This window comes from Camelus bactrianus, chromosome 2 (genome assembly GCF_048773025.1).
Source record: "Camelus bactrianus isolate YW-2024 breed Bactrian camel chromosome 2, ASM4877302v1, whole genome shotgun sequence".
Lineage (NCBI taxonomy): Eukaryota > Metazoa > Chordata > Mammalia > Artiodactyla > Camelidae > Camelus > Camelus bactrianus.
The window spans coordinates 77826849-77841307 of NC_133540.1; the positions used below are offsets into that span (position 1 = coordinate 77826849).

A 14459-nucleotide genomic window follows, 5' to 3' on the forward strand; every position below is an offset into this window, starting at 1 on the left:
ATATACAAATATACAATTACAGCAAATTAAAGCGAATCCTATCAGTTTTTCCCCAACTTCACAAAGGAGGAGTACGTATGATACAGGAAAAATGTGGGATGCAAGAGGATGGCCATGTCTCAAATCCTAGGTGAGTCCCTGAGATGAGCGTCATCAAGTGACAGTTCTTGGTTTTGCACAGGAAAGAATTCAAGAGCGAGCCACAGTGGAGCAAAAGTAGATTTATTCAGAGAGATACAGACATACTCTACAGACAGAATGTAGGCTACAGAGAGGCCGTGAAGCATGGGGGTAGGTGTTCAGTTTAAAGTAAAAGTGGGTACATACTCCATAGACAGATTGTGGGCCGTCTCAGAAGGCAAGAGAAAAGGAGAGGGAGAGAAGGAGGCTCTCCCACCCCACACAGGGTTGTTGGTTTTCATGGGTTGGGCAACTTCATATGCTGACAAGAGGGAGGATTATTCCAACTACACTGGGGAAGGGGCTGGGATTCCCAGGAATTGGGCCATCACCCACTTTTTGACTTTTTCATGGTCAGTCTCAGAACTGTCATGGCACCTGTGGAAGTGCCATTTAGCAGCTATTGTATGAGGGTGAGGATATGGAAGTTCAAGTTCTACTGGGAGTTGAATCCTTTGCCATCTTGGTGCTAACTGCTGTGTCATTCTTTTAATGGTTGTGCCCTGCCCCCTTCCCTCCTGTCTCATGTATGCAACATCCTCTGGGGTCCTCCACATTCTGAGTGAAAAAGAAGATCCAACTCCCTGTATAACATCATAGGGTTTCCAGCTCTACCAAAAGAATGACAATTACAGTCCTGCCTCCTCTGCTCAGGGATCCATATGACTGTAGAGTTGTGTTTTATTTAATAGTATCTTGAGTTTTATCTCAAGTGGGGGTGGTTATTGAAATTTTTGTGACTAAACAAACTAGAAGTGCTACTAAATTTTCCTTTTTCTTTTGAAGCACTTCCAAAAATACTAAAAGCTAGACAAAAACAAAAACTAATTGAGTGATCGCATTAAAAAAAAAATAATAATTTGAAGTCCTGGATGGAAAACCTTGGCTATACATCAGAAGAAATTACTTACTATTTCCAGTAGATTTAATTTAAAACAGACTACAGGGGAGACCATCATAAGGAAATCATACAAATTTTTAATTAGAATAATTAAAGCCTAATTGTGATTTAATTACAAAGAAGATTAAATTTTGCCAAGTTTGAAAATAAAATTCAGTTGAATGATAATGCTTTACTGAAGGTTTGCTAGATTTAAAAGCCTAGATGTTGGAATTGTGGAACTTGATTACTTAAAAAGACCTATTCCTTTATCTACAGAGGCTTCACATTAAAGCAGTTGCATAATCTCAGGACACTAAAGTTTTTAAGATGATAGAGCGTTCAACAATTTCTTGTCTTCCTACACAAATGCTAAGGACATACAAAATCAACATATACTTTCACTTTTCTCAGAGGAATGCCAACTTCAAGAACAAACCAAAATACTGGGGATTAAGTCACACTTGGGGTTTATATAGTCGCATGCCCAAAGTGTTTGAAAATGCTTTCAAGAGAAAGGAGTGCTTAAAAGGATTATAACCCTCAAGACTATTGTAACTAAGGATATTGTGCTACAAATAAATCCTGATGTGACCGTTACGGAAAACAGGCGCTGTAAAGACCATCCTTTAGAGGGAAAATACAAGCTGTCTACACAAATAATAAACCCTTTTTGATTAAGTGAGTTGAAGCTCCAATATCTCCAGAGTTTTAGAATGCTATTCAGCAATTATGCCCCTACTGAGGTTTAATTATCCCTTTAGTTACGTATTCACTACTACATACTAAGTTACAGCACACCATTAGAGTCAGTGGACTAATAAATACGTAACTCCTGCTGGATAGAAACAGCTTGGCTGAATAATTACTTCCAATTATTCCACAAACATTCAACACTATGCCCAGAACAATCCCTTGCCCAGAATAGGCATTTAATAAAGATTTTTGTAGTGAGAGGAGGATGGATGACCTGACTTGCACTTTATTTGGCTGCTATTACCAGATCTCCTTTGTGACAAACCTTATAGCGATACCCTTAGAACTTAAAGTTGAACCTCAAACTGCATTAAGCCAGCTTGGGGAAGGAAAGTAACAGAGAGAAACGGGAGAGGGTGGAGGGTCACTTACAAGTAACAGGAACTTTTAAAACACATTCTGCAAGGGTTATTTTCTCTGCCAAAACTACTGTAGCTTAGCAAGAGAATGTTTACTGTGTTTAAACTGAGACACAAAGGACTAGAGATAAAGCCTTTGAAAAATGATTTCCATTTTGTGGTTCTTCAGAAGAAATGAAAAAAAGATCTACTGATTTCAAAATAAGCTTAGTGGTTCTCCAGTAAATGAATGCTTACATTATACCTCTTAGTCAAAGAATTTGGAAAAATTATCAAACCCTCAAAATAATCTCTATCATGATGACATTTCTGCAGCAATGAAGCATAAGGAAGTTACCCTAAGACTTAAGTCAATGTTTCCCAAACTATTCTGATATATTTCTGTTCTTTGAGATATTGTGTGTGTGGGGTTGGGGGGCTTTCTGTAGGTCAAGTAAATTCAGGAAGACTAGATTAAATAAATTTAAACACATTTCTTAACCACAAGATTTGCAAAAGCTGGAATTTACTAACCAGTTGCTGGGAGTCTCCTCAAAGAGAGCATAAACTGAATATTAAGAGGATAAATCATAGGATGCAAAAGAAGGAAATTAATATAGAAAGAACAGTAGAGATTCATTACTCAGTCCATGATCCGTTGATTTCTAAACCCAGTTCTCGATCAGTGGGATCTCGATCAACCTCTATTTGGTAAGAAGATATTGGAGAGGAGTGATAGGGTAGACTCATTCTTCGGTGAATAAACAACTGCATGTTACCTCCCCAGTCATCCTTGTCCTCTTAGAGTGGTTGGATAGCTATTCATGGGAGGTAAAGTATGGCCTGAAGCTATTACTGGAACACACTCATGCCCATTCCTCTAGTGTCATCTATGGCTACTTTTGAGTGACAAGAGTGGAGTTGAATAGGCATAGAGAAACCTTGTGGCTGGCAAGCCTAAAATATTGAATGTCTGGCCCTTTTTAAAAAAAGGTTGTTAAGCTCAGCATTAGCAATTAGGAGTACATGCTCAGAACCAGAAAGCAAGCTTAAAATCTCGGATGATTTTGACATAGGTGAGTTACTCAACATTTCAGTGCCTCGGTTCCTCATCGGCAAAACACAGTAACTTTGCCTACGTTATAGGGTTGTTATGAGAACTGAGTAAGTTAATCTATGAAAAGCACTTAGAACTTGTGATACACGGCAGCCATCCTGGACTATTAGGCAACCTTGAAAAAGGAATCCATGTGCTTCAGTCAGTAGAGCTAGAGATTGAAGGAGCATATGTCCCTGGTGACTACTCTGTATGATCCTGAATTGTCCACCTTCAGACCTCTCTCACCTGAACAAAAATAAACTGCTCTCATATTGTAGTCATTGTTATTGAGACTTTTCTGTCATGTGCAGCTAAACTTAATTCCTAGCTGATAGAGCACTGAATCAATTTAAATTATTATTTTCTTTTTTTCATGGAGGTAAGAAAAGGTAATTATAATGCCATTTTTTTTAAACATAAGGAAAGCGTGACAGTGCTTTAAGCTTCAACGTTAGACTACAGCTTTGCATCAAGGTCTCCTTTTAGACTGCTTAAAACAGGACAATTTCATTTAATTCTAATCCTTCGTGGATTACGTATTATTGTGGGGGAAATCTCAGCTATCATTTAGCTCCAGCTCAGCATGATTTCTCATTACCAGCTTGCAGTTATCAAAAGAGTTCCCTTTCAAGGTTGTAATCATTATGAAAATGGCAATGAAATACTTAGTCAAAAGATAATAAAGTACATTTCAGTTAAAACCTGATAGCAACACAAATCTTTCTCTTCTTCCTTGACTCATGCATAAAAGCTGTCTATACCAACACTTAACTACTCAATTAAAAGCTAGCACCAGATAAGGCTTAGCAAGGGCCAAAAGGGCAAACATGCCAAGAGATGGCTATTGAATGAATGCTGCTGTACCCTATTAGGGGGTGACGGCCACGTATGTGTCCATGCCATTTTACCCAAAGATGTCAGTCCCGTAGAACTCTGTTCAAGTCACACAGGGCACACATGACTAGCATGATTTAATCACTTATAGATGGTAGGCAATTAGTTGGTAAAATCACTTGGTAAAATGTTGCTTAAATGGACATTTCTGGGTGTATCTGGGTTCTCCATCTTTTCTCCAAGTACAGGTACCTCCATTATTTGGAATTAAGAGGAGCAAAGAGCAAAAAGAGGAATATAATTAGATGGAGTAGCAGGTGAAGAAACTAGTTTCAGCAAGCGGTTATAGATAGTAAATAAAATAGTGCAGAGGTGAACACACAAGTATTTAAAAATGACTTAAGGTTTGATTTGATAGGTCCTCAAACAGATGACAGCCAGCTGGCAGCCAGGCTAATGCTCTCCTTTTCTGCAAATGGTCAGACTTCTAAACTGAACACAGACAACCGCGGAAGTATTTTTATAAGTATTTTCATGTGAAAATAATACAAACTTACAAAGCAAACAAAAGTCACATAAGAAAAACCCCCAAAGCTAGTATTTGCAAAAACAATCTGAAAATGCCTGATGGCCTCTCTCATCTCACTCAATGTCAGAAAGTAAGTCCTCACTAAGACCCACAAGGCCTTACGTGATCAGGCCCCCAGCTCCCCCTGAATTCGTCTCCTACATTCCTCATTCTCTCCCCTTAGCCACATGGCGCTCGGTGCGAGTCCTCAGAGACAGAAGGTGTGCTCCTGCGAAAGGCCCTGGACATGGCTGTTCCCTCTGCTGAGGTGCACCTTCCCAAGATCATCCCAGGTTACTTCCCGCACTTCCTTAGGGGGTGTTGCACAGGCCAAGTGATCTAAAAATTCAGCTGTCTCCCCCTCCCACTCTTTCTTAATTTTTCCCACGATGCACTGTAATTTTTACTTATTTATCTGGCATATTATCTGTCTGTCCAGATTTTATTTCCACGAGGGTAGTGATTTATGTCTGTGCTATTCATTAGTGTCATCTGGGTACCTGGAAGAGGACATAGCAGGCACTTGCTAGATAATTATTAAGTGAATAAGTAAATAAATGGATAAACAATAACAAAAGTTTTTTAAATATCATATTATGAAATTTGCCACTGACATCAGTTTGGTGCATATTCTTCTACAAACTTCCTAGGGAGATGCCAATGTGTATTTGTGTCTGTCTATACATCCACACACACGTGTATGTATGTTTCCATGAATCTATATACACACTTTATATAATTACATACTTTTCACTGACTTACATTTCTATATGCAGATTTAATATGTTACTTATGAGAAATAATTCTCTGCAAATGGCTTTTTTTTTTTTTTACATTATAAGTAGTCCAATGACAGCTTCCTATGCAGTACATACACATTTCTATTATTTTTTATAACAGTAAGTTTTCCAACCAGGTTCAACTTCCAATTTAAGTTAGTTCTAGCTTTCTGGTGTTCTTTTTACACATATTCTTTATACTCATGTTAGTGTGTCTGTAGATAAACTCCTAGAAGTAAAATTGCCAAGCCAAAGATGTGTGCATTTTTAACTTATTATGAACATTTTCAAACATACATTAAAATAGATGAACATAAAACTCCCATGTACTTACCGTCCTCCACCATTATCAACAATTAGCCAGTGTTATTTCATCTATATCCCCATCTATCTCCTCCCTTCTCTTTTTATTTGAAGAAAATCATCTTTATGATTTACTTTCCTTTTTATGAAGCAAATCATGCCATTTTATCCATATATATTTCACTATGTCTCTCTGAGAGAGAACTGTTTTAATTTAAACATAACTGTGACATCATTTGCATGCCTTAAAATTAAAAATGATTCTTTTAAAATTCTCCAGTACCTAGTCAGTGTTCATATTTTCAATTGCCAATTGTTTTATAAGTTGTCAGAATCAGGAATCAGATAACTCACTCACTGAGACTGACTAGGTCTGTTAAGCCCTTTTTTCCCCTTTATCATTTCCATCTTTTTTGAGTATGTCTGGCCTGCTTTCATGTCTGTAGGAAGTTCTGCTCCACATTTTTTCTCTTACTTCTGAAAACTTTGTATGGGTTTCAATCACTTTCTGTAGCCCATTTCTATCTGAAATTATTTTTCCTGAACTTTTAGAAAGGAGAAGTGGGTCAAAATATCTTTTTTAGATTCATAGTTCTACGGATCCTTCTTGTTTTCATAAGTGTTAAAAAAAAAAAAAAAAGGATATGGTTTTATGTATTCTGAACTCTCCTGATCCAGTGCCCCTCTTCTATTTTTATCCAGACCGTCTATGTTCTTATAATGCCCTTGTCCTGCTCAGCTTGAATTCTATTCCCAACCATTTTTTTCTCTCTGTGGGACTCTTTGTTGGAGGTGGAAGTTTTGGCTGGTTAGTTTCAAGTGTTTACAGTGACCCTACTGCCCCATCCTGTCAGACTTTACCGGGGAACCCTTGCTCCCCAGAGTTGGAATGTGCAGAAACTCTCCCGTGTTCAGCAGCTGGGCTTTCTGGTAAAAATCTTTTAGAATTCTGGCATTCCCCTTCTTTCAAGGAATTCAGATCCCCATCCACTTCATTCTTATCCCTCCAATGGGCACTATGAATTGCAGTTTTATAATTATTTGTCATCTTCCCCCATCTGCTTGTGTTTCGGAGTCCACAGAAAGACTGTCATTTTTATTGTAGTTGCTAGCTGTGAGATTTTGTTTTTTGCTATTCAGTTCCTGCATTTCTTTTTATGATGGGATTTTGGCAGATCCAACATTATACCACTACAACATCATTTCAGAATATTCTAGAAAAGAGGGTGTACAGATTCTTAATTTTGATAGGTAGGGGCAGATTTCCCTCAACAAGGGCTTAGTCATTGTAGTTTCACACACAGTTTAGGAAAGATTCTTCTCCCCGCCATGACTGACATTTGATATTATTACCTTTTATCTTCTGCACTTTAACAAGTGACCAGGTGTATATCACTGTTTTATGTTGCCTTTCATGAATGCAACTTAAGAAAAAGGGGTGATTTGAGCTGTTTTCATGAATATACTGGGCAATCATGTGTGTTTTCTACAAACTAATGCTTTATATCCTTTGATCGCATTTCTAACAGATTGGTTGTTATGCTTGTGTTGAATTATTATTTTAGTATGTTAACAAATTGGTTAGATTATTTAGAGAATTTTAATATAGTAATTCATATGTGTCATAACTATCCCATGTCATTTGTTTTTCATATACATCCTGCTGTTTAAACATTGCTATCCAAATATTGTTTTCTTCAATGACTTGAAACCTTACTTTTATCACTCTTAAATTACAAAAGTCTGCTTAGATTGATTAATGGACATTTAATTCTGATTCACTAAACTGTCTGCCTACTCTTTTTCTAATAATATCCGTTTAAAAATATCTTCACAATATATTTTAAAATCTGTAAGAACTATGTCCCTCTCAAAGCATTTTTTCTATTAGATGAAATTTTATTATAATTTTTACTTTCTAAGGAAGTAAGTGGCTTACCTGAAGACACACAACTAGGGTGGGCAGAGAAAGAAAATCTGGCTGGCTCCAAAATTTATGCTCTATATACATAGTTCTTCTTTTTAAATAATTCAATTCATTCAGCAAGAAAAACAAATCTGTGGTGTGTACTGTGTGCCAGAAACTGTGTTAACTGCTAAGTCTACAATGATAAACTACTTTGTTTTTGAACTTGAGAGCTTATTGCCTAATATCCTATTGTAATCCTTTTTTATTGCCATTTTCTCTCCAGAAAATCATATATAAATCTTTATAAAGCCTTTAAAAACCACTGAAATAGTCATTTTAAATATCATAAAGACATCAGCTGGGCACAGAGACAGTTTCTAAAATAATTTTTGTTTGGATTCATTTTTATTGGAGAAGAATACTTTAAAAGACAGAAGCAGGTTTATATTTTTAAAATAACAGAGCAAGTATAATCTTTTCTACAGAACAGCTGCTTTAGAGTTTATTCATAAAGCTCCTAATTCATGTTCCCTAATTCTTCTTTAAAGACTGTTTGATCTATTGGAAAACACAGCTCAGATTTCAAGTTGTTCCTCCTTATATTAGTTGTTTATAGCTGCATAAAATATTACCCTGAGACTGACTGCCTTAAAACAACAATATTTATTATCTCACAGTTTCAAGTGCTCTGTGTTCAAGTCACTCAAGATGTCAGCTGGGACAGCAGTCATTGTCAGGTTCAACTGACTAGAGTCCGCTTCCAAGCTCACTCACCAAATTGTGGCAGGATTCAGGGCCTCAGTTTTTCACTGGCTATTGGTCAGAGGCTTCCTTCACTTCCTTGCCACTTGGCCATCTCTGTAGCGCCACCCACAACGTGGCGCCTGGCTTCACCAGAGGAAGCAAGCTAGACAAGAGAAAGGTATGCTAGCAAAGGGTAGTCAGATTTGAGTCTAGTCTTGGTAGTACCATCCCAGTACCTTTGCTGGATTCAATTCATCCCACACACAACTGAAGGGGATCATAAAAGGACATGAGTAACAGGAGGCAATAGTCATTACAGGTTATCTTAGAAATCTGCCTACAGCTCTCCTCCTCTCTATACTGATTCTGCTACCCTGACTTCCCTGTAGAATGGAGAGTCATAGAAGAAAAGAAACCAATTTATAAATTATTATCATTGAAATTAAATCTAGATAGTCACGGAATAAAATTTTGTTAGCATTTTCTTCATTTTTACTATTATGGATAATGGCTAACATTTATTAACCATTTATTGTATGACGAGTGCTGACTTAAATTTTGTACAAGTTTTATCTCCCTCGGTAATCATATATGGTTACTGGCACAATCTTAAATTTAGGTGATAACTATTTCCCCTTGTTATATTTGATGAAAACGGGATAGAGACTCTAAGTAACTTGCCCCAGGTCATACAACTAGTGAAAACCTGCCAGTCTATCTCCAGCTCCACCAGGCCCACCTCTACATTGTAAACAAAAAGTTGCACTTTTTTTTTTTTGTCTCTCTAAATATTGCAAACTAGAAACTCTTTACTTCATTGCAGGTAGCTAATTTGGGGACCAAAATTATCTTCCAAGTAGGACACTGGGTGTCCATTTGGAAAAAAAAATCAGCTATGAGTTAAACATCGTATAAATGTCATGCAGGGAGATTCTGCTGCAGTGCTTATTCCCCTGCGCTGTGAAAAAGCCTGAACAGACACAAACCGTTTGCAGATAATTGTCCTGACATTCCTACTTCATTACTTCTAATAGAATTGCATTTGTGGTGCTCACGCCAGGGAATGTGAGTGGTGCCTGCAGGAGGAAGATGTCACGTGTCCTCACTCTCAGTTGAATAAATGCTTTTGGCAGGAGGTTACCGTGCAGCATGAAGGGCACATTCATTTAACTTAAGGGACTAGCTTTATTAGAATGAAATAATTTTTAAATGATTTCAGATGACACTGTGCATCTAGCCTAACCGTAGGTAAAAGAGATGAGATGGTAGAAAGCAGTTAATAATGGAGCTCTCTGCCCAAATTTGGTATCCATTCCAAATGAATACCAAGCATCGACTAGATTAACCCACTCTTTTTAATCCTGAGGAGGAATGAAACTGGAGACAAACAAATGTATGTCGTCAAAGGTTATTTTTGTATTGAGTGATGAGATTAAGAAAACTAAAACATTTTATAGGAAACAAATTTAATTAATAAAACTAAACAGTTAAACATAGTATTCAGGTTCCTTTTTCTATCCATATGAATGTCTTCATAGCACTGAAACCAGTCCATTTCATCATTCAAGTCATTATTAATTAAATGAATATCTGTTGAAAATAGGTTGTATGTCACTGCTATTCCCTCACTCATTCAGCTAGTGATTTCATGTGCGCTCCTGACTCAGAGACGTTTCCTGACTAGTGCTATCCCACACATTATTAAGTTTATTTTTACACATTTTTAAAATTATGAAACATTTATATATATATGAATGTCTTCATATATTTGATTTTTTTCCTATCACATTTTTAAGTTTTACTTGCCTCACTGTGGATTGGTCTATTTTTCCCTAGTACATTTTAAGTTTTTGTTCTTACCTTAATATAAAAATTCTTTAGAATTAAGAAGGTTATATTTTCTGGGGAACTGAAACTACTGTCTTAATAACTATCTTTAACTGTACTTTTTGACTTAAAGTCTATTTTTCCTATTACTGATAACATCTACATCAGCTTCCTTTGATAAGAATATGGTGGGTTATAATTTTTTAAGAATTCTTCTATTTTCAGCTCTATTTTTCAAATCTAAATGTTTCTCTTACAAATAGCCAAATCCTTGGAAAGGCCTTAGGCAATGTATTCACTGGCCATACGTTTTGGTTAAATTTGCAGCATAAAGTATTTTGACTGTAATTGATTGCTACTTTTTTCCATTCAGTTTTTCCCGTCATACTTCTCTACCTGGTTGATGGCAGTAGACTGCCATAGAAATTTTGGAGATTCAGCTAAGGGGATAAATGCTTTAGGTGGAGAGAAATATGTTTCTGTGGTTTACAGAGCCACTTTCCAGCTATTTCATTCTTGTTTGCCATGTTGGTGTAGGAATGCCTTCCGGAAGTTCTCCATGCGCGCATCGTGCCGTCTCACCTGCCATCACCACACAGAACCTTCCACCCTGAGGCTGAGCCACCATAGGAACTTGTCCTACAGGACCTGGCGACAAAAATATGTGTGGAATTGGAGGAGAAATAAGTTTTGAAAAGCATGAGTGCAAGAACTTACTTATGGAAAATTCTTCCAGAGGTTTAAAATTGTAAGCAGAAGGAGTTCTTGATATTTATTGGAAACAGAAGCTCTCTCCTGTCTGATATACACTCAGTAACTCACATGTACACTTATAAACATACACTTAAAAAAATCTTACACAGTAGAATCTGTTACACCTTCAGTGTTTTGTAGGGCACAAACCTGTAGACATGCTGCAAATAGGTATATCAGCATGTTCAATCTCATTTTATGCATCTCAACATATAAGAGCACATCTTAGTCCTTTTAAGGCATTTGTCCTTTGAGTTTCAGATGTGTGGCTCATATAAAAAGAAAAAAAGTTTTCCAGCTGATGTGACCCAAAAATACTAACACTGATGAATATATCATAAAATATAACACAGTAAGGCTATCAATAATTTGGTTAATGACTATACAATTCTTAAGCATATTTCCCTGCACAAGAAAATTTTAAATGCCCTGCAATTTCATAGCTCATCTATGAAAAAAACTTGGAGAGGTTTTCTTAATATTGACAAAAATCTTTTAAAAAATCTAAATGATACTACTACTACTAATTTCATAAAGCTGAAATTTTTATACACTCCCAATATTAGAAACAAATTTCAATCATGTTTAAAAATTGGAATTATCTTTCTATTCTGTTTCCTAAAAAATTTCCAAAATTATTATTTGAAGAGCAATACAAAAAATATGCAGCCAAAAATTTAGGGAAATACTGTTAAAAAGATATGTCCAAAAGGAAATTTTTAAAAGTTTTGTTTATTTGTTTTGGTTTATGGTGTTTGTGGTATTTATCCACTTTTAAGACATAATACATTATGATTTCTTTCTTGTTCTGAATAAATGTTAAATTTTGTATCTAATTTCTTATTAGTTATTGTTTATGTCTTTTTCTTAGAGAGAGAACCCCAAATTAAGTCAACCCCCGGATTCTTACAAAACCTGGATTTGTGTCTATCTCTTCCTCTTGGAATGGTTAGTTATTTTAATTTTTGTCATTGAGTGCATATAAAATGGTATTTCACTGTGGAATTTTTGTTTGTTTGTTTGTTTTGTGTTTCCCTGGTCACTACTAAAGTTTTTATTGGTCATGGGCATTTTTTTCTTTGAAAAGTCTCCATCCTTTTTGACCATTTCTTTTATCATTTAAAAGTTTTTCACATTGTTTTGTTAGAGTTCTTTTTTTAATAACATCTTTGTATTTTGTTATGTACATTGCAAATATTTTTTACCTTATCTTTTGATTAATAAGTGTTCTCAGTTGTGATCTAGTTAAATTTATGTCTTCTTACCTATGGTCAACTCTTTTCTTATTGCACTTGCCAAGAATTCTAATGCCATGTTGCATAAAAGTACTGGTATTGTACATCCTTTCTTAGTCTTGATTATAAAAAAAAACTCTTGTAATATTTTCCTTGTCAAGATGATAATTACTTTAGGTCTATCCTCTTTGTAAGATTAAGGATGTTCTGCTCTATATTCCCTGTTTACTAATAATATTTATTATGATGGGTATTGGATTTTATTAAACTTTTTAAAAATCTAAATACATGATCACTTTTCCCCCTTTAATCTGTTAATGTGTTGAATTAAATGTATGAATTTGAAATTACTGACCTGATCTCACATAACTGGGATATGATTTTGGCCAACATATATTATTTGAAAACTACATTTGTATTCTATTTGCTAGTATTCTGTTTAGGATGTTGCATCTATATTAATGAGTGAAATGTTTTTGTAATTTTCCTTTCTTATAATATTTTTTGGGGGTTTAATATCATGTATTTCCATGAATAGTAGAATGAGTTTTGGAGGATTTTTTCTTTTTCAATTGTCTGTAATATTTGGCAGGATCTGTTCTTTGAAGATTTGATCGAATACTCCCATCTTCTAGATTTCATTTTTAATTATTAAAGCATTAACTGTCTAGTTTTCATTCCTTTGACAACAGCCTGTCTTTTTTTCTAACTTATTATATCTTTTTATTTGCTGTCTGCACTTTCATTAAAATGTTTCTTCTTTGCATGGATTTCTCTAATTTCTTCTATATATGACACATCAGACTTCTAGAATCTTTTGTTTGGCATCTTACATTAGTTATAGGATATTCTCAGCCACAGTCTTTACTAATTAATTCCTTTCTCTCTTTCTGGATAGGTAACTGAACTGTGTTAGACTTTCTCAGTTATTCCACCATCTGTTAACCTTTTTCATAGTTTCTACATTTTTCCTCTCTGCACTGCATTCTGTGTACTTTCTTCCTACCTAACTTTTGTTGCACTCTTTCGCTCTATTGTCTCTAATTTAATGTTATAACCACTCACTGAGCCTCTATTTTCAACTTCCATATTTTAAATGTATGTAAGTTCTCTTTGAGTTTTTTCAAGGCTCTTGTTTTCTTTGTTGTTTCCAGTTCCCTAAAGATAGACAAAAACAAACTATTTTGTTTCTTTAATTCTAGCCATCATAATTACTTTTTATTCTAATAATGTAAATATTTGATGAATTTATGGTCTATTTCTGTGGTCTGATTTTTTTTTCTTTTTTACTAGTTCTTTCATATAATGGCTTATTTCCTTGAATACTTTTAGATTTATTTTTCTTAGAACTGCTTATATTTTGAGGGCAAATTATCCATGAGTATTTTTTGAGTCCTGAGATGAAGATTTGCTCCTCTAAAGAAGACTTTCATTTGCTTCTTTAAGACCCTGGAAGCACTAGCAATCTCCATCAATTTTACTGTAAATTTATGACATTTTTATGTATTAACTGTACAATGTGAATTTTTGGCTACAAATTCACCTTGGGACCAGTCTGAGTTACTACTTCACGAAATCAGTTCTACGTTATAGATTTACTCCTGAAATTTAATATTGGTGATTTATTCAAACAATGTTATTTGTTGTGTTTAGGATTAACAACCATACTTTGAGTTTGCACTGCAGTTAGCTGAAACACATGAGAAATAGGAAGTTTGATATTGCCTTCAGATCCTAGTTTCTGATAGCTTTATAACACTTGTGTTACTGAAATGATCTGATTGCTGTAAATGTGTGAATTCAGTTTCAGATTAAGGTTAGATGGGTTTATTAGCTATTCAGTTATAGAATTCATCATTGAATGTTTACAGGAAGTTGATTTGGCCAGAGCTCAAAATGTGGAGGTGTTTTTATAGCATTGCTTATTTATAAACATTTTGCTTAATCGGGCTAAACGTTTAAGCAGTTAAATATGAATAGATACTGTGAATAATAATATAAGCATCAGGGTAGTTTAAAATACCTTTATCTAAAGGAAAATACCATTCTGGGGCCTTTGTTAGAAATCAACATATGTATTTAATGTAAGATTTTTCAGCATCATGATTAACTACTGAGATTCTGAAAGGAGAAATGCACACTTTTTTTTTTTTAAAGCAATTTGTTTAGCTTATAGAGATATAATATTCACTCTTATGTGTCACTTAATAGATTTTTCTATCATTGCACATCTGCAAGTTTAACGACTGCTATC

The 14459-nt window shown here is 35.1% G+C and overlaps 1 protein-coding gene across 2 annotated transcripts in view; it reads left to right on the forward strand.

Moving 5' to 3' along the window:
- The window catches only part of ADGRL3 (adhesion G protein-coupled receptor L3), an 822802-nt gene that overhangs the window by 738289 nt on the left and 70054 nt on the right, over positions 1 to 14459 (forward strand). Inside the window, exon 24 of one of the 2 annotated variants that reach the window (XM_074344100.1) lies at positions 10755 to 12453. The exons of the other annotated variant lie outside the window; for it this stretch is intronic. Coding sequence (XP_074200201.1) covers positions 10755 to 10831 — 77 coding nt within the window. The 3' untranslated portion in view covers positions 10832 to 12453. Of the gene's footprint in view, positions 1 to 10754; positions 12454 to 14459 lie in introns of those variants that run through there. 2 annotated transcript variants of the gene reach the window in all.